This window comes from Corapipo altera, unplaced genomic scaffold (genome assembly GCF_003945725.1).
Source record: "Corapipo altera isolate COAL_440 unplaced genomic scaffold, ASM394572v1 24, whole genome shotgun sequence".
NCBI lineage: Eukaryota > Metazoa > Chordata > Aves > Passeriformes > Pipridae > Corapipo > Corapipo altera.
In genome coordinates this window covers 918,119-938,215 of record NW_020884903.1, presented here as the reverse complement: position 1 = coordinate 938,215, position 20,097 = coordinate 918,119, and the positions used below count along the sequence as shown (strand labels likewise).

At 36.7% G+C, this 20,097-nt stretch overlaps 1 protein-coding gene across 3 annotated transcripts in view; it reads left to right on the top strand.

The window, feature by feature from the left end:
* The window catches only part of AKAIN1 (A-kinase anchor inhibitor 1), a 36,552-nt gene extending 17,735 nt beyond the window's left edge, over positions 1-18,817 (top strand). For all 3 annotated transcript variants that reach the window (XM_027650914.1, XM_027650912.1, XM_027650915.1), the window contains one exon: positions 15,370-18,817. In XM_027650914.1, coding sequence (XP_027506715.1) covers positions 15,370-15,557 — 188 coding nt within the window. In that variant the 3' untranslated portion in view covers positions 15,558-18,817. The remainder of the gene's footprint in view (positions 1-15,369) is intronic.
* Positions 18,818-20,097: the final 1,280 nt, after the last annotated feature.

Genomic DNA, 20,097 nt, shown 5'->3' with positions numbered 1-20,097 from the left:
GCAAGCCTGAGTAGATTCAGATTTTTTTTATTACCTTTTTTTTCGCTGCAAATCAACCCTGACCTGGCATTATTTCTTCTCCAGATATTAAAAAAAAAAAAAAAAAAAAATCAAAACTTTATACATCTTTAGCATCTTCACAGTTCTTAAGGCCATGTAATGTAAGAATATTGTAAATTTACTTAGAAACTGAGTTTCATTTCTTGAGTCAACTTTCTGATTTTATCTCACTGTGATGAACGACCTCATTTTCTGTTCCATTTATTTGTTGAGATGCGAGGGGAGAGGAAGCAAAAGTCCATTTATTTGTTGGGGTGTGAGGGGAGAGGAAGCAGAAGATTTATCAAACTATAAACGTTTGGGATCAGAATGATAAACGTACTTCCAGGGTGGAGGTGGAAAGAAGAAAACAAAGCAACAACCAAGAGGAGACTTACCATGTTTAAATAGACTTTTAAAAAGTTGAAGCCAACTGACTATTTACTTGAATATATACTTTTCTGTTAATCTTCAACTCCTGAAATCTTATAGCTACTGTGTTGAAAAAAACCCACAAAAAATCCCCCAAAATAAGCGAATAAACAATGCCCTCCCAAGCCTGGATATTGCTGAGCTAGATAGAACAAAATTATTACCAAAAGGGCAGTATTCCATGTTCAGAATTGAACTTTCTGTGTCATTTTAGACAGTGTATTGCTATTTGCAGGTATGTAAAAACGTATTCTTCATATGTGATCTCTCTTCATTCTCACTTAGAATTAAATCTGTTCCAGAAAAAGAAATAAAAAAAAAAATACGTTTTTCCTTACTTGGTTTAATGTGAGCAGGGCTTCATACAGTTTTCTTTTATTCGACTAATGTTATGCCGTTGTATAGGAAATGCAGTCCAAATTCTTAGATGTTTGGGCATTCATTTTTTTCCAGAGGATTCATATGTTGTGCTGCCCTTACAATGGGGTATGATCCATGTGGTGGAAATGTGCACAAGCTACATATTGCAAGGTTTAACTTCTTTACCTTTCCTAAACCGAACTGCCTTAGGCAGCCTGAGAAGTAGACAAAAATATGTTACTTGTCATTGGATTTAAGGATGGAATTATGTATTGGACTGCAGTAGAGAAGCATGAAGTTTCAATGTTTTGTATTGGATCAAAAAGCAAAGAGAAGTCATCACTGTTGAATTGGCAGGTTTTCTTAGGAGATAGATTTTGTTTAGAGGATAATGTATTCTAGAATTTAAAAAAAAAAATCAATGCCAAATTAGCCTATAAAATATTGATAACTCTAAATAATTCCAAAGATTAAATATCTGTCCTTGTGAGGTAGGAAATTAAGAGGTATTAAAACAGTTATTTGTTCTAAAGCATTAGCAAAAATTACAGAATGCAGCAAGCTTTCTTCCGATAGCACATAATTAGTTTACAAAGGTGTGATCACTTCCAATATTTGCATTTATCAAATTTAACAATAATTTTAAATGTTACTAATCAAACTAATTTGCAAACTTTAGTTACTCTTCCAAAAATTACCTTGGGCATATTCCATGCTTATTATCAACATTAAGATGTCTTTTTTCAGTGTAAACATAAAAATAATGCTTTTTACTTCCCATTTGCCTGAACAAGCACATTACAAAGGTGTTTTTCATGCTCCAATGATTTTCTCTGATGCCATTTTGCACGAGTCACTCAAATGCTTATGTCTTAGGCCTTTACCCTTATGTGTGTGTACTGATATAGCACAGCCATGGCCTGTGTTTTTAAAATTAACTTGGGAATAAAGTTAGAAACCCGTTAAGGACATCTGAGCTACCTAATGGGTTTTCTAAGCAGCTCTCACCAGAGTATAATTTCAGTGATTATTTTATTCTATTTTGAGAATTTTACTCTTCTCTTATTCTGTAAAACCATAAATAAAATAACCAAATTATAAAATCTCATAATTGCAGGCCATCACTAGTACATCTAGTACATCTAGCACAAAGATGTATTTGGTTGAATAGGTTTGGGGTTTTTCGGCTAAATAATGTATCCTGGAAAGGAGTCAGTTTTGATCTGAATACTTCAAGAAAGATTGGAACATTTACACTGACAGCTTGTTTCAGTTCAGAATACTCCCTTCCTTTAAGCTTGTACCTGCTTTGAATTGTGGGATTTCAACTTTTAGGTGAATCTTGTTATTTATCAGTGTAATTTGAAGAATTTCTTTTACCTGGCATTTTCTCAATAACTAGAAACTCATGTGCTTTACTCATGATCCTGCAATCTAAAAAGAAGGAGAATGAGATAGAACTAATTTTTGTATCAATATTTTTATGTAAAAAAGAAAAAAGTGTGAACACAAAGTTTAAAGATAGAGAAGTCAGAATATTCAATGCTCAGCGCCTTTTTCATGCAACAGCAACACCAGTAGCTTTTCAACTAGCTTTTCAGCAGCACAGCTGTTCTTAACATTTTTAAGCTAGGAGCAGTATAGCAGACTTGTGTAATGACACAAGATCAGAAGCGTATCCTGTACCAAATGTTTTAGGAATCTCATTAAACTGCAATTGAAGACGTAGCAGCTGCACACTGAAACAGATGTGCTTACTGGTCTCAATAGTCCTTATCTCCTCTGATGGAAAAGCTGGGATAGCAGCAACCTGTTGTGCTGTGGAAAGTGAAGACATGGAATTTCTTGATAGACTTTTTCTTTTTTTTGATTATAGAATTACAGGTACTATGGAGATCCCTGTCCAAAATACCCAGATCAAGATGGTGTGGAGGAACATATTAATGAATGCAAAAATTGCTACCAATAGCGAGTTTTGTGAAGGTAACCTGTTATGGGATATCTCCGGTGTTTGTGCGGAGTGTGGTATTATGTCCATTAATGAAGTATCTTTTATCCATGAGAACAAGGCAGGACGCAGTCCTTGTCCCCATTAACTGCTGTGCTACGTTCTGGTACAGCTCTGATTTCTGTAGCCCCCACAAAAAAAATCCCTGAGATAAGACAGAAGAGTATTTATATGTGGGATTCTTACTCATTAGCTTACTGCTGACAAAGTCCATGTGATGGACACAAATCAGAAGCTACAGACAAGACTATTTGCAGAGCCTCAGGCAGTCTCATATGTTTTTCTTGTCCAGAATTTGTGATGGCTGGTAGTGAGTGTAAGACCAGTTGCTGCCCGAAAGTATCTAAATTCATTTACAGCTAAGAGCTCTCAACGGTAGTTTGAAGTGTTTGCCACCTGGTAGGAAGAAATCATATAGGAGGAAATTTCTTATTATTTTTTGCTGAGGAAAAATTGTTACTTATGCTGCCCTCTCCCCAGTGACACATTGATCTTTCCCCTGCTGTGAAACTCTGCTAGCAGGTCTCATTAGTGAAGTGAAAGTTTGTTCATAGATATTCAGAAATGTGATGAAATTATCAAGCTTAAAAAATAGTCAACAGTTCTAGGTGCAATCTTTCTTTAAAGTATGAATCAATATAGTCTTAAAAACTGGCACAGAATGTACTTTTAAAAATTATTTTTAACAGAACTGAAGGTTTAAACAACTGAGGCTGGCACCTTTCACTTCCATATCACTGGGTTGAATCCTATTCAGGTTAGCAGTAAGAAGAATTCTGTTTTCACAGTGGCAGTGTAGTGGCCTATAGTTAAGGAGTTGTTCATAGTTGGGGGATGGTGGTAATAAGTGATATAGTCATTATTAACATCCTTACTGGTACTGTTTACTGAGCAGGAAAGTCAAACAGTCAGTGTAGAAAAGGAATGAGTTACACTGACCTCTAAAGTTTATCCCTCCAAGTCATTATTCTTCTAGATGAATTGTTCTCTTGTACTTGTAATAGACATAAATAATAAGATTCCAGTCTTATAAGCTTTATCATGATAATGGAAATAAATGCACTTACTGTAAAATACAGTGAAAGGTAGATTTATTCCTATACCTTCAATCTTTTCTATTAAACATTTTATTAAGGACATAATCCATTGTATTAAGTTTACAAATACTAGGTTAAGCAAAAATTATTTACAAGCAATGTATTTATAATTTCTTTATAGGCTTTCTGAAATTTTCTGACTACTAGTTACCCATTTGTATTGTGTTTACAACTTGGAAGGTCCTACTGAATTTCAGTGAATGTCAGTTGGAGAAGAGTCTTTACTGATGTCAGCAGCAATTAAAGGCTGACCTAAACAGTCATAAAATGTTTCAGGTTCCTTTAGAATGCCTTGCCAGGGAAGTCAGGGCAGGTGAGCTCTGTGCTGCTGTTGTCTGCTCCTGTAAATGCCTGTAGTAGTGTTATCGGAAGTTACTGTCTTCCTTCTTCAAGAGAGTTTGAAATTTTCTGCCTGAAGAAGTAAATTGAGCCATGTACTACTCAGCTGTTTCTCTAATGGTAAGGCAAATATAATCTCCTGTGAATTACTTGCATTTGCTTCACTTTGTTGTATGCATATTTGATACAATGACACTGTATTTTCTGTCTTTGGGCAATGAATCTATTCACAATTTATTAATATGGAGGGGTTGCATGTCCATTACTACTTCTATTAAATACTCGCAGATTGACATTGCATTTTATCTTGAGGTAATAGTTCCTTAATAGAGCAGGAAATATTTCTCTGGGAAGACAGAGAATTAGTTGCAATGGTAGAAAAGAGCCTATTGTAAAGACAGATTCTGTCAAGATTACAGCTATGAAAAAAAAAATAAATAGAAGGGGGTTTTTTCAAGATGCTTTTATATATATATATATGTATATAAAATCTCAGCCTCAATTGCTAATAGCCATGTTAACAGCTTTGGTATTCCAGTCAAATTCCAAAATAAGCAGGAAAGTTGCAAATTTAGGTTTTTTTCCCTGGGGTTTTTGTTGTGGATTGTGGGGGTTTTTTCGTTTGTTTGTTCTTTTTTTTTTTTTTTTTTAAGGCTAGAGAAGGGCTCTGTATCAGCTGAGGTTTAGCTAGACAATTTCTTATTCTGAGTAATTCCATGGACTGAAACACATCTAAAATGTAGCAGGTTGTTTTCACTGGTTTGCTGGCTTTTGACAGGTTACATAAACTCTTCACAATTTTCTTCTTTAAAAAAATCAGGTTCAGATATAGCAAATTTTAATTAACCTGTACATACATCTTTAAGACCAAAACCCACAAAAGATTGCAGAAATATGAATACAACAGCTAACAAAATAAACCTTTAGTAGTGGAATATGCCTCCACTGAAAACTAACCCTTTACTTATGCTATGCAGTGTTGGATACAAAAGTCTTCTAACACAAAAACTAAGTATTTCAGTGGGGGTTTGTGGAAGTCCACCAATGAACTTTTTGGTAAGATTCAGAAGACCTGCATAAACGTTATTTAGCTTTCCGTTCTTAATGTTTTCTTTCTTTGTGTAAGAATTTCTGAGCATCTGAACAGTAGGAAATAAAAGGCAGAGAGAATTAGATCATGAGTGGTGTCCCTCAGGGCTCTGTCTTGGGACTGGTGCTCTTCAGTACCTTCATCAATGACACAGACAGTGGGATTGAGTGCACCCTCTGCAAGTTTACAGATGACATGAAGCTGAGCAGTGCAGTTGGCACAACAGAAGGATGGAATGCCATCCAGGGGGATCTGGGCAAACTTGAGAGGTAGAACCACAAGAACCTCATGAAATTCAGCAAGTCCAAGTGCAAGGTCCTACACCTGCAGGTCAGGACAATCAGACATGAGCATGGACTAGGAGAAGAGCTGGGAGAGCAGCCTTGCCAAGAAGGGCTTGGTGGTGCTGGGATGAGAGGCTGGACATGGGCCAGCAGTGTGTGGCCAGCAGATCAAGAGAGAGGATTCTCCCTCTCTACTCTGCTCTGCTGAGAGCCCACCTGGAGTGCTGCATCCAGTGCTGGAGTCCTCAGCAAAAGAAGGGCATGCACCTGTTATAGCAGAGAAGGACAGCAAAGATGATCAGAGGACTGAAATACCTCTCCTGTGAAGACAGACTGATAGAGTTTGTGTTGTTCAGTCTGGAGAAGACTTCGTGGAGCTTTCCAGTCCATAAATGGAACTTATAAAAAAAGGGAGAGTGACTTTTTATGGGGACAGATAGTGATAAGACAAGGAGGAACAGTTTTAAAATGAAAGAGGGGAGACTTGGATTAGACATTACGAAGAAATTCTTCACTGTGAGGATGGAGAGGCACTGGAAGAGGTTGTCCAGAGAAGCTGTGGATGCTCCTTGGCAGAGAGTTTGGATCCTTAAAGTCACTTCTGACCCAAACTATTCTACAATTCTGTTATAGGTCACCTGTTTCTGTGCCGTTGGACCTCTCCCTCCATGGACGAATCACAGGTTTCTTATTTCAATATTTGAAATGGGTTCCCTAAAGAAATAGGAAAATTGTGCAGATGGAGAGAATATAAATTTTTCACAAACTTTGAATTAGCTGGTCCTAGATGCTCTTTAGGAAGTATCTTATTTTTGATACACTGAACTCTAGCCTAGGAGCTAAAAGCTCTGATAAATTAGTGTCAGTTTACAGTATTGGAATGAGAAATTTTCCTTCTGGGATCAAAATCTACGTATCACATTTATGCATTTGGGTGTGGCAGAATTGTCTGTGACCAACCCTTTGAACTAAATTCAATCTCAAAGCTGAAAAGACACAGTCCTTAAGGAGTGAATTTATTGCTATGTGTGAAGAAAATATATGGATTGAAGTGTTTAATCTCGTTTTAGTTAATATTATTAATTTATGGCAAGAAACCTTACTAAAATATGTTGAAAAAATGCTTAGGAATAGATAACGTATCTATGGATCTCAAGCTCTAAGAAAACACAACTTTGGAATCTTCATTTTGGCTGGCATATTTCAAATAGTATGAAATAAATTGCTGGAGTCTCCAAAAAGACAATTTCCGTATAGCAAACCAAAGAGGTTTCCTGATATTTTCTTCTTTTAAGAAACTGAAAAATTCAGTGGGGAAAATAATTACAGAAACTCAGTTGAGATATAGGTAGTGTCTGGATAAAAAGATACAGTAAAGTATTACTCTGGAGGTATTATTTTGTCCTTTGCAACAGCTTATCTGTATTTCTGCTCTTATATTTTATTTTGAAGAAAAAAGTAGTCTGTGCTGGCCCCCTTCTTGGGGGAAGTTCTTCTTCCATACTTGTTTTGCAGCAGGAATTAGGGAGTGATGTTAGGGCAAAAAATAAAACTGAACCTAACTATGAATTTTCTAGTGAAAGTGAGTGTTACAATCCCCTGCACAGGGTGATTAGGATATTGGAAAAACTCAATGATCCTACATTAAAACACTTTTAGCTGTTCTAATATGTTCAATGTCCTCCCTTCTTCCTCAAGGAATTGCAGTAACTGAGTAATGCTTTCCAATACTTGACAACTATTAGTCAGGACCTCACCAGGCTGCATTTTAGAGCATGAGAAATGGTACTGGGCACAATTAACTCTAATGCAGTTAAGAATGCATTTATTATTTATTTTTTTTAAATATTAAATTTACAACTTCCTTGTAGGATCATTTCATGAGGTCTCTGAACTGGCATCATTACTAAAATTGAGACAAATTGGGTCTCTAATCCTGTGAACAGCTTAATGGCTCTCATGCATAAAGTTGGTTTGTGCACATGTGTTGGAAAGCCTTCAGCCCTGGCTGATTGCCGTGTTCATTCATTCTGGATATAATTAAACTGACTCATCAACATTTCCTGATTATGGATGCTGTGTAGCCTCATACTTTATATCTCTTCTTCAAATTAGGCATTTTGTACCGAAGTCCTAGCTCCAATCTCTAAAGCAAAACAAAGAAGGAGATTTTTTAACCATTTTAATTCACAGATTATGAAATATTCACCAGAAGAGGCTCACCTGGAACTTCTATGCTGTGGTCAACAAGATGGAGATATGTTACTGCCTAATGCCACAGGGAAGTTAAAGAAATTAACTTGGTTTCTTGTAGAAGAATATCAATATTGATGCAAAGAATGTTGGTGTTAATTATTGCAACATGCACATGTATATTATGTTATTATAAACTTGTCTGGTTCTGAAAGTTTTTAAATATGTAGAGCTTATAAAAACAATTTAGGTAATAACATGCAACTTTTTTCCAGAAATACAGCTCCCATTCATCCACACTGGACCATTTGATGAATTCTGATCATCATGGTCTTGCTTACTTATACTGTCATTTCCTTTAAAAATTCATCAGTACTGTCAGTTGGATTATAAAAATTACAGTAGTAATTTTCAATAGAATTGAAATGGATTTTCCAGAGATCAGCATTTATGTTGAATTATTATTAATTTTTATTAATAATGAAAAAAAATTAATTCTAATGTTGCAGTGCTGCAGAAAATAGTATAATGTTTAACTACTGCAATCCAAAGCAATATATTGATAAAATTTATAGTAAATTTTCTGGTTAAAGGCCATACCTGCATAATCTCATGTAAAAATGAAGAAGAAAATATTTACTTCTTGGCTCTTTCAGCTTCAAGATTCCTGCATAAATTAAAATTGAAGCTAACAGGGGAAAACATTTTGGATATTTCTGAGTTTTAAATTGATCAGAAGTTTGCTTAGAGGAATGTGATTTTTATTCTTAGTTTTAGATGTGGTTAAGCTCAAAGCTGTTTACACAAACAAAAAATTCTCATTTCCAGAAGACTGACGTTAGTGGTATTCATTTGCTGGAATTAAACTGCATTTGTTATTCCTGTGAAGCAGAACATAAACTTCTGACCTCTGATGCATAGCCCTTGAGATTCATGGAACCTGTCATATAAGCTAAGCTGCTCTCTTCAAATGCAATGTTTGTATTGTTCCTCAAGACAGAATGAGATGTAACCTTCAGGAAGACATGATGAGCTGCATAAATGTCACAAACTTTGAGGAAAGGTGAATTAAAATTAAAGGCATTATTTTTCTCCTTGGAAAATAGTAACCTCATACAGGCGAAGAAGCAAAAGGGATAATTGAGGGACAGTAGAAGTTTCCTGAGACTGAATGTACATTCATGGTCATGCATGCTCATGCATAACTAATGTCTTCTCAGAAAGTATGGGATAAATTATTCCTATTCCATGTTCTTCAAGAGTGGAAAGTTTCTTTCTACCACAGCTTATTCACCATTTAGTTCCTACTCTCTTTGCATGTCAGAAATGCTGCTTCTGTTTCCTTCTAGATCACCTATTGTGCACTCCAAAAATTATTGCCAGCATTACTGGATCTGGGATGAACTTGCATCTTTGCAAGGTCATGCCTGTGGTAGTTTAGTTTCATGATAATATTCCAAACAATCCTATGAAAAGATAGAGTAGAGAACTTAGATGCTGATTCGAACAAATTACCTGTTGTTGAGTGTTATTTAGTAGGAGTGTTTATAAGGCATAATAAATTTGTAGCAAGCTGAAAGGGAAAAGCCACAGGGGATATCAACAGAAAGTGTAGGAGACTGATTGTGGGTTGGAAAGGAAATGACTTGGGATGCTTTGAAGAAAGTAAAGTGTATAAATGAGAAAAGGCTCATGTGCAACCAGAGTGAAGTTCTGCCAAATGTTTTTTCTCTGTACCTATTTTTCTGTATGTATACCTTTCTGTGAGTATTCCATAGTCTAGAAACATCACAGAGCATTTAAAATCTCCCACACTAGATGTTTTTGGACTTAAACTAATGTTAGTTCTATTAATTGAAATGAATACTTGGAATTTACTTCAAATACTTTTATTCTTTTTCCAAACTGCTAGCGTGTTTTCCTTCTTGGGGAACATCCTCAAGCAAGCTAAGGGAATTTCAAGGCACTGATCTATGGGACTAGTTTTAGCTGAAAGTGGAATATGTGACTGATTCCTGCAGCCAGTCCAAGATTTTGAGGTTTTTTTTGATCTCTCAAACTAAACTTTAGATTGCAGAACCAGACCAGAGTTTGAAAGTTAATTTTCATCTTCTGTGTTAGTTGGCATAAAATTTACCAAGTGAAAGATAAGGTAATAAAAACATGCTAAAGAGACTTTGTCAGGTGTTAGTGATAAATTACTGCTTTGCATTTAACATCACTTAACCTGGATATTTCAGTTCTCTATTGTCATGGTTTGAGAGCCCTAAAATCCAATTCCCTAGTCCAAACCCCCTCCCACATCTCAGCCCAGTGTGAGATGGTTTTTCCAGACACCACACGAGACTCAAAATGGGGGAAAGGGATTATATATTACAATGACTGTACAAAATAAATACTACAATACATTACATACAATCTTAACTATCTCTACCATGACATAAAAGTATTTACAATGGATCAGATCTCTTCTCCCCTCCAAATAAAAGTCCAGGAGGGAAGAAGGAAAAGATCCTTTCTATTCTCAGAGCAGCAGTCTCTCCAGGGCAGCAGGCTCTCCTCTCTCTCTTCCATGCAGCAGCTGTAGCTGGATCTCTGCCAGTACACACGAGGGGGGTATCCAAGCCTTCTCAGCCACTTGTCTTCAAGCAAGGGCCTTCTCTTCCGTGGGCTGCGTTTCCCAGGTCAAAGGTCACTTCACCACGGTCATATCAACGAAGTGCAGAAGCCTTTGTGACGGTCCTTATCTTCAGGGGGTTCAAGTCCCCTTTGCAGAGCTCCGTGCTCTGTCTCAAAGCAGCAGGGAGGGCAAAAGCCTTCCTCTGCATTCCTTTGGCCATCCCGGTCCAGATTTCCAGGACGCCTGAGCTTCTCAGCTCCTCTCTGCAGTGCTGCTGCATCTCACCCCTCCTTTCTAGGAGGGGTCTCCAAGGAGTTTGGGGGTTTTGGTTCAGTTCTTACCCCAAACTCTGTCTCTGTAGAGCTTAGTTCTGCTCTCTCTGCTGCTGGCTCTCGTCTCTCAGACAACTCTGTGTCTCTCTTGCTCGGCTGCATGCTCGTTTGCTGCTTCTTCAGTTCTTATCTCTTGGCTCTCTGCCACTTTCTCTGGCCAGTGTTGTTTTTACTACCACTTCTGCTGCTCACGGTGGAGAAAAAACTTCCAGCCTCTCAGCCACAGGTACTCAGCCCAGTTTTACACTGTTCCAAGTCCCTGCAGCCCCCAACCGGGGTTGGGGGGGCCAGAGGCCTCCAGGGGGGCTCCTGCCCTTTCTCCTCGTGGCTCTACAACATGGCTACTTCTTCTACTACCAGTACAACTACCTTTCTTCTCTTCTGGTCTGCTTGTGATATGTTTATATTTTGCAGAAGCGCTCATTGGCTCAAACTTTAAGGGTCACCACCTCCTGGGGATTTACCATTTTATAACTTCAGGGGGAAAACTGTTTTCGCCCACCACATCTATTTACAGAATTGAGGTGCTGGGTTCCTGTATGTCAGGTGAGCATCTAAAGGTAGAGAGTAAGTAGAAAAGATTTTCTGACATCAATAGAAAAAAAAGTAGTCCTTAGACTGTTTGTCGTAGAATTTTAACTTAACTAGTTATTCTTCAAATTTTAAAAAAACATAGATAAAAATTAATTGTATGTTATCACCCCAGTAACTCTTATTTTGATTACCAAAACACCAAATACTTGGACAGCAGGAGTGATGTCACTGTTTTACCTAATTGAAAAGACACAGTTCTTAAAATGCCTGATTAATTCTATAGGCAGTCAAATTTCTGCTTTGATGTCCACAGCAGTCTGTATTTCAGCAAGGTGAAGGTAGATATGTTCCAGCTCAGCCTCTTTGGGATTCTTGCATGAGTCATCTCTGCTTTCCTTAGTCAATTCCTTTCTTCTTCCTCAGAGTAGGTCCAGCATATCAATAAATAAATGAGTTTCTCAGAAACAGCTAGCTAAGTGATTTCTTTGAAATGAGTAATTGGAAGAAGAGGATGTAGTGGGAATGCTCTTCAAGACATGGCTGTTTACTCCTTCAGGAAGTGGAAAAATTGGGGTTTATGGCAGCCTAACCAGCTAGACTCACAGGAGTGAAGAAAATTCATGGTGGAAAGGGACCTCTGGAGGTCATCTTGTCCAACTCCTGCTCAGGTAGGGTAATATAGAATCATTTTCCCAGCATTGTGTCCAGATGGGCCAGCTGTAATTAATACCACACACCCAGGGGAGCTGCTTAACATGTCTGGGTTCTGGTTGGCATCCAGCTTCTGCACATAATAGTCTTGAACCTCTACACAGCGCCAGATGTCCCCCTCAAAAAACCCTATTATTTTCACTTGCTTTCTAATTTAGATGGTCAGCAGAAGCTGGTCTCATCACCCCCACTCCAACAGCTTTGGCTCTGTCCATGTCCAAAGCCAGTTAGCTGTTGTTATCTAAAAATTACACAAATATAAATTAAATTTGTTTGAGTTGCCTTATTTCCTTTCTGTGCATATCTAAGCCCTCAGAGGCAGGGCAGAAGTAGTCCAGGGGTTTTGGATTCTCTGTTCTTGGTTATCTCAGCAAATAAAAGAATCATCTAGTGAGTTGCTAATCTAAAGCTGAGCAGATGAAAACTACATCTCACTTATCTGAGTGGTGCTTTCAGATGGGTTTTACTCCAAAATAACAACTGAAAAAGATAGAAATTCACTGGAAAACTATCCTTTTTTCAGCTGGGTGTTGCTGTGAATGACCTTCCTCATGTAAAAATATTTAAAATTCAGATTTTGCAGATATTAAGTGGCAAGCATCCCTAAGGAAAGAAAACTGAGTCATTTTCAACAGCAATGTACTTAATGACGGTATCTTTTCAGCAATAAATTCTGGGGGTTTATGGCTTTAGGGGTTGGTAAATTTTTCACATTACACATAATATCATACACCATTACAACATACTCATCTGTATTTAGAATTTCATGTTTATCCAGGCTTTTGTTAATATATTATCTTGTGAACATCAGCTGAGTTGACTGATCAACTCTACAAGAAAACTAATTAATTTCTATCACCTTACAATTGTGTAACAAAATTAAGTTCATATTTGAGTAATAAAGAAGTATCTATACTTTACTGTTAAGTAATATTGAATTTTATTCAAAAAAACAGTTTCAAGGGCTGAGGAGTGGGAAAAACTGAATCGGGGAAGCTGATAGTACCAAGAATTCAAGTGATTCCTTTCAGTCAGCTTTTCCAGTTTAAAGCATATTTTCTAAGTTTTCACATTTTTAACCTCTTAATTATAGACAAACTTTGTCATCACAATACAGTTGCAGGATTTTTTTTAATTATTCAGTTTCAATAGAATTAAACAACATTTTTATGTATAACATGTATAATATGAACATGATAAAAATAAGTATTTGGTTTTAGGTCCTTTCAGAGAAAGGTAGGAGATAAGGAATTATTCCTTTCTCATTGAGTAAGCTTTGTTTTGCAGCTCGCAGTTGTTTTGTCCTAGCAGAACAGTTTGGGTCAGAAAGAACCTTCAAAGATCATCTAGTCCAACCCTTCTGCCATGGGCGGGGACATCTTTTGTTACATCAGGTTGCTCAAAGGCCTGTCCAACCCCATCTTGAATGTTTTCAGGGATGAGGCATCCACAACAGCTCTGGGAAGGCTGTTCCCAGTGTCTCATCATCCTTATCATAAAAAATTTCTTCTTTATGTTTAGTATAAATTTACCTTCTTAGTTTAAAACCGTTGCTCCTTGTCCTTTCAGACCTTTTACCTGCCCTGGTAAAAAATCTCCAGTTTTCTTGTAAGTCCCTTTTATGTATTGAAAGGCCATAATAAAGTCTCTCCGGAGTCTTGTCTTCTCCACACTGAGCAACCCCAGCTTTCACAGCTTACCTTCATAGGAGAGTCATCTAAGCCCTCTGATCATCTTCATGGCCCTCCTCTGGGCATGTTCCAACAGGTCCATGTCTTTACAGTGCTGAGGACCCCAGACCTTGACACAGTACTCCAGAATCTCATGGGAGCAGAGTAGAGGGGTAGAATCACCTCCCTTGCCCTGCTGACCACTCTTCTTTTACGTAGACCATTATACAACTGGCTTTCTGGGCTGCAAGCAGACAGGGCCATCTCATTTCCACTATTTTGTCTACTGCTATCTCGACGTCCTTCTTCAGAAAGCTGCTCATAATAAATTCACCACCAATTCATTGTCTGCATTGATATCGCGCATTGCCTTGACCCAGGTTGTAGGACCTCAAGCATATCACATCTTAATAGTGTATTCCTTAAGGAAACTAGTGATTCTCCATTTGTTTCTATCTTTATCCTGCTTCTATCTTTTTATCCTGAAAGAACATTGGGAATTTATCACAGTTCCAGATGTAGACCTCTCATAAAAGCAACTGACCTTTAATTCACTCTGTTTGATTTCTCTCAGGATGTAATTCTTAATACATGTCATTAAAAAAGACAGTAAAATACAAATACTATTTAATTAAATACTTGAGCATATCAGTCATTTAAGAAAGAACTGAGATCAGTGTCTTCAAAACCTTTAAAATTAAATCTAGTTATGTAAATAAGCACCTAGGCTAAGAATTTCAATTGGCAACTGAGTTCCTAAATGCCAATAGGTGTAAATCACCTTAATTCAGAATATATATTTTTTAATCAAGATAACTTTGAATGTTATGGAGCACTTTTTATTGTCTGCATTGTCATTTGTGTTAGGAATCAAAACACTTTTAAAGAGAAACCTCTTAACATAAACTATTCTTCTTCATTACCAAATGTCAGTAGTCACACTACATTACTTTTTTGTTCTCCAGATTAAACTATCTGGCAAAACAAGGAAGTTTCACATAAGAAATATGTATTTGTCAGGTTGCTATAGAAAGTGTTTTCTGTATTACGTATAGCAATCCGAGCCTTTTTTAATGTTGTGCAGATATCTTTGAAAAACTAGCTAAGGATTAATAAACTGCACTTAACAAAATTTTGTACGTTGAAGTCAGTTGGAATTTGATGGATGAGGGCTTTTAATCTGAAGTAATAGTAAACAGAAATGTTAATGAAACAGATTTTTTTCTGTATGGTGCTGTAATACATGTCAGGCTTGCAAATTGAAATCCAATTCCCTATCCAGAAACACAGCTCAAGTCAAAAAGGATGTGATTAACAGCTGGATGAGAAACCCCTCATTTCCTTTCTTACTGCAAAATGTATCTGTGCTTTTTTCAGCTGTGAAGTCGCAGCTGTCCCCAGAGCTGGGGTGTGGGTAACTCAACTGTATGACTCAGTCTCCCCCTTCATTCGGTCCTGTAGCACTGAGCACACAGGGGCACTTTCTACCCTAATTTGTCTTCTGTATTGGCAGGTTTCTTATGTAATAAACTGTCCCCAGGCACTCTGTGGTTTGGTTGTTTTGTTGGTTTTTTTTACTCTTCTCTTTTTCTGTCCTTCATGTTTTCACAGAGTAATCCCAAGTTCTTAGTTCCTTTTCTTTCTTGTTTGGCTTTGGCAGGTGAGAAGCCAGGGGCGGAGCAAGATGAAGTTAAGCTGCAGAATGCCAGCAAGCAGATTGTGCAGACTGCTATCCTCCGAGCAGTGCAGCAAGTTTCCCAGGAGAGCCAACAAAAGGAGAAGCGAACAAACAGTACAAGCCTCCAGCTAGAAAGAGGAAAACTAACCAAGAAGCATGAAAAGAAGTAAGGGAACAGATTGGTTTTTTCAGTCCTCCAGTCTGCAGAGTTTTCAGCCTTCTTTTTAGTATCAACTGTATTGCCAGTGCAATGCTACTGTTGTAAAGCAAACCAAAGTATTATCACACCTAGACATAGGGTAAAACTGCAATAGTCCTCAGCTGAGAAATATTAAGTGCATTAGATGAATAACTCCATATTTATGCAGTGCCTCTTAACAGAAACAATAACCATAGCTATAAAAGTAGTTTCAAGCACAAACTCTTATGATATGAACTTATTCTCCAAAGCTTGCTGTCAGAGCACTTTCATGTTAAGTTCTGAGTGCAACATTTATGTCAGTTCAGCTGGACGGACTCTTCTTTGAGCGAATGGGTTCACTGAAGTTGTCTTTACCGAAGAAATAGTTTACTGTCAAGTATAGCAGAATGATTTCAGTCTCCCTTGAAGCACGGGTTTGTACTTTGCTTTGATTAGACATGAGCTATGTGAAATGGAGTATAAAGTGGATTTGGCAAGTTCTGTGAACCAATTTCTTTTTTCATCTTGGAAAAAAAAAGAGCAATCCAGTAAGACTGCAGTAACTGTGATCTATTACTGTGATCATATACCTATGATCTCTGTCTTTTTTTAAGAAAGTTAAAATAAGTACTGAAGTTTTAGTCTACTGATTTGAAATACTTCTATACTTCTGCATAAAAATCACTTGTGCCTCAACTATTCTATTTAATTTTCTTGATATTGAAAGAAGATAAACTGATGCAATGATAAGGAGTTCACCAATATATTCTTCAGTTTTGCAGCTTTTCTGGGGCTTGATTTACAAGACTGGAGTGTCTTAAAAAAGGGGTTGAATTTATTAATATCTTGAAGGATGAAAATATACTGTGTCTGAATACTGTCACGGTAGATATTTCTCACCTGCTGTGCTTAAAGTGACTTTATATATTTGCAATTGTAAGGTAGATTCACCTTAAATAGCACTGCATTAAGCTGGTAATACAGAGCTTACCCTTTAAGTGCTCTATATAGCTGAAGAAATCCATGATGTTTCAGAAAATACAAATTAAATAAATGTTCCCTTCACTTTTATGCTCCCTTTCTGTAATGATGATTGTGCTATTATACGTCTGAAATTAATAACTGTGTGTTTAATTCTAGAAATGGGTTGTAACTCTGCTTCAACTGAATTCCTGTAGTAATGCACCTAGAAATATAGAGAAGCAGATGTTCTGCAAAACTGTGAATTGCTTTTCTACTCATCTAGGTGGTTCTCAGGGTGGTTGTGGGTTAAACAATTGGCTATTACTTACTGTGTCCTGTTGCCTGTGTTAAACAATTTTGGATTCATCATGGCCAGAGGCTTAGCCATTAATAGCCACATACTGTAATATTAAGTTTTTAAATTTGCTTGGTTTGTTTCTTTTTTTTTTTTTAACTTAACAGCACCGACTCATACAAGATAATAATCTAGCTCAATCTTCTTTCACTTAAAAATTAAAACAAGAATTCATTATGATTAAAATTGTTTCAAATCAGCTAATGATGAAAACTGACTCAGATTCCAAGTACACAGATGGTTCAGTTCTGTAAACACTGGGTGAATGTTTTTAGCCAAGCAAACTTTGAAAGGTGAAAGTGATTGGGTCTTGAGGCATGTGTTTTGTTTTAATAGTAGTTGTTTTACCATTAGATTTTTTGTCAGTTCACCTTTGGTTGGGAGGTAACTCTTTTCTAAGCACTCTTTGCATCTTTGCTTTCTGAGAGCCTAAGAAAACTGATCATGACTAAAGGTTCAATTCTGAAACTGATGAGCAGGCAAGTCCAGTGGATGAGAGAGAGCAAACCTTTTGGAGAGACTCTGTGGTGCAAAACAGTGTTTGCCACGGACTCACCTACAATGCTGCAGGAAGGAGAGATATCAAACATATCAATTTCTTTGAAATTATTCTACTCCTTTAATGTTTTTTGTCACTATAAATTTGAAATGTGTTTGTGTTGGGGTTTTTTTTGTATTCCTGGTAATTATGTTAATAATCTTCATATAATTTTAAAACTTGTTTGAATGTCATGGTTTTTTTAATTAATTTTTAATTTTAGAGAAAGAATAATTTCAAAAGCCAGTGATTCCAGGCTTTTGCCACTGCTTTAGATGACCCTATTCCACTCCTGGTCCCACTCCTCCCACTATACTGTTATACAATATCTCTTTACTGTCCTAGTCCTTTCAGACACACTATTACTCAACCATTTAGCACTCATGTCCACCACTGTCAGAATACCGATGCCATCAGAAGTCTAATATCTTGGAAAACTAAAAATGGTAGGAAGCCTAGCAAAGCCTTGAGGAAGTTTTCTATAGTCTCCTATTGAGGACAAACAAATACTGTATCTTAAATAGTGTAGTTTTCCCTGAGAGCCAAATGATGTGTCTCCAATCTAGAGTATACATCCCTAAGTTAGAGCATGCATTTAGTATTTCCTGTTGATAACAGATGTTCTGCACACCACTTACATCCAGGATATGCAACTGAGGTTTGTACCACGTGAGAAAACTACACAAAAGTAAACTTTACCCTTGGTTCATTATATGCTTACTACATGATGAAAGCGGATATTTTTTGGTATTTTCTTCACTGACAGATTATATTTTATGGAGAAAATACAGACTTTACAAATTATTACAGATGTGATGTAGGTCTTTCTACAAATAAAAAAGAAATCCTAAAGAAACTCTTAGTACCTTATATGTCTCTGGTTTTTCCTGTCAGAAGAGGGGAAGCAGTTTTCAGATTCACTAGACAATCTCATGAAGCAAACTGTGCTCATGAGATTTGTAGTAATGAATGCATTATTCAGCACAATAATTCATATCTTAGAAGTACAAGACAATCAAAATGGTATCATAGGTGTTTAAAACAAACTCACCACATTTTAGCACTTACAGTGGTAAGTAGAGGGTTGTACAACTATGTGAAATTGTATTTATCTCAACTCCAAAAGAACAGAAGAGTCATGTGTCTGTGGCAATCTTACACTACACCTGCTATGTTTTCAGTCAGTTTGATTATCCGCATTTTATTACCATACTTGTGCTATTCTTTGTAAGGGTAATCAAGCAGCAGTGCTTAAATGGAAATTTGCGTGGCCACAGCAGAATGTTGTAAGAGATTACCAAATGCCAATGTACATCAAGTTTTTGGTTCTGTGTGGTTACATTGGAAATTACTTGCTCTAAAATAAATAAAACCAACAACTGTGACTTGGAAACAGCCATATTAATTTTATCATTTCAGAAAAATAAAAGCATTTTGTGATAATATTATATTTAAGAGTTGAAAATTCTTGAATATTTATTCAATAGCAAACAACCGCCTAAAAATATTACTGTCTCTACTCATGTTGTGTCTGATTATTTTGGTTTTTGTTGACATTTTTTAAATGTCTCAGAATGTAGTATGTCTACAATGGTAAGTAAAATTGCTAGGTAACTATTCTCAATATTACTACCATGAAATGCGCTGCAGTTTTTCTTTAAATGAGTGTTAATATCAAATGCAGGGATTAATGTGTCATTACTGAAGGCTTTTCTGAAAACAATTTAATTTCAATTAGGGAGAAAGATAAGAGAAAGTACAATAAATTCCTGAAAGTATGTGGGATTCACCCTAAGTCTCTTGGTTATCCACTCAGGTCTGAAAAGAAATTAAATTAATGAAAACCTGACTCTTGACATAACCTGATTTCTCTCAATGGATTTCTGCAACACAGGGATCAGGTTGTTAAAGAGTTTCTGGGAGTGAGGAGAAAACTTGAGTTGTTGGTAAATATCTTCTTTACTTAACACTCAGTAAGGAGTGAGTAGTAGTACTGATGGAGCCTAGTTTCTAATGGATGGGGTTTCTCATCATAGGCTTTTGGAGCCTTCTGCTCTGGTAGAATCTTTTTTGCTATTTTAGGTTTTCCAGAACAAAGGGGGTATCTGAGGCCTAATAGGTTTTTAATTTGTGTGTATACTGCTGTGTCAAAACCAGTAGAAATAAGGTCTCTATTCTCTGCTTCCAGAGCTTTATTCACAAAACGTTGTGGACACACATGGGATTTTATTTTTAAAGACCACTGAATCTTCCCTGGATTTAGTCAACTTACCCAGCAATTCTTTAATCCTTAAGACTGAATGCATGATCACACATACTTGCATACTAGTGTTTGAGTGCTCCAGGGAACACCAAGAAATAGATACATATTTTAAATCTATTTGCTTCTAAGCTGTTCTTGTCTGCCAAGCAGATTTTTTTTTTTAATTAACATAATCAGCTTTTCTTTTCTAATAACTTTTCCTCCAGTGACTTGCTACTTGGATTTTATTATATGAGCTTGCTAGTTTTAACACTAAAACAACAATAGTTTGTGTTTAGTTTGGGTTTGATTAGAACCTCTGTGGTGTTACACGTTACATTGTGGTATGGCTTTTGTCTTTCCTTTTACTAAAGGTGAGTAACAACAATAAATGATGTTCTAAAGAGAAGGAAGTTTGGGGGGGGGGGGAA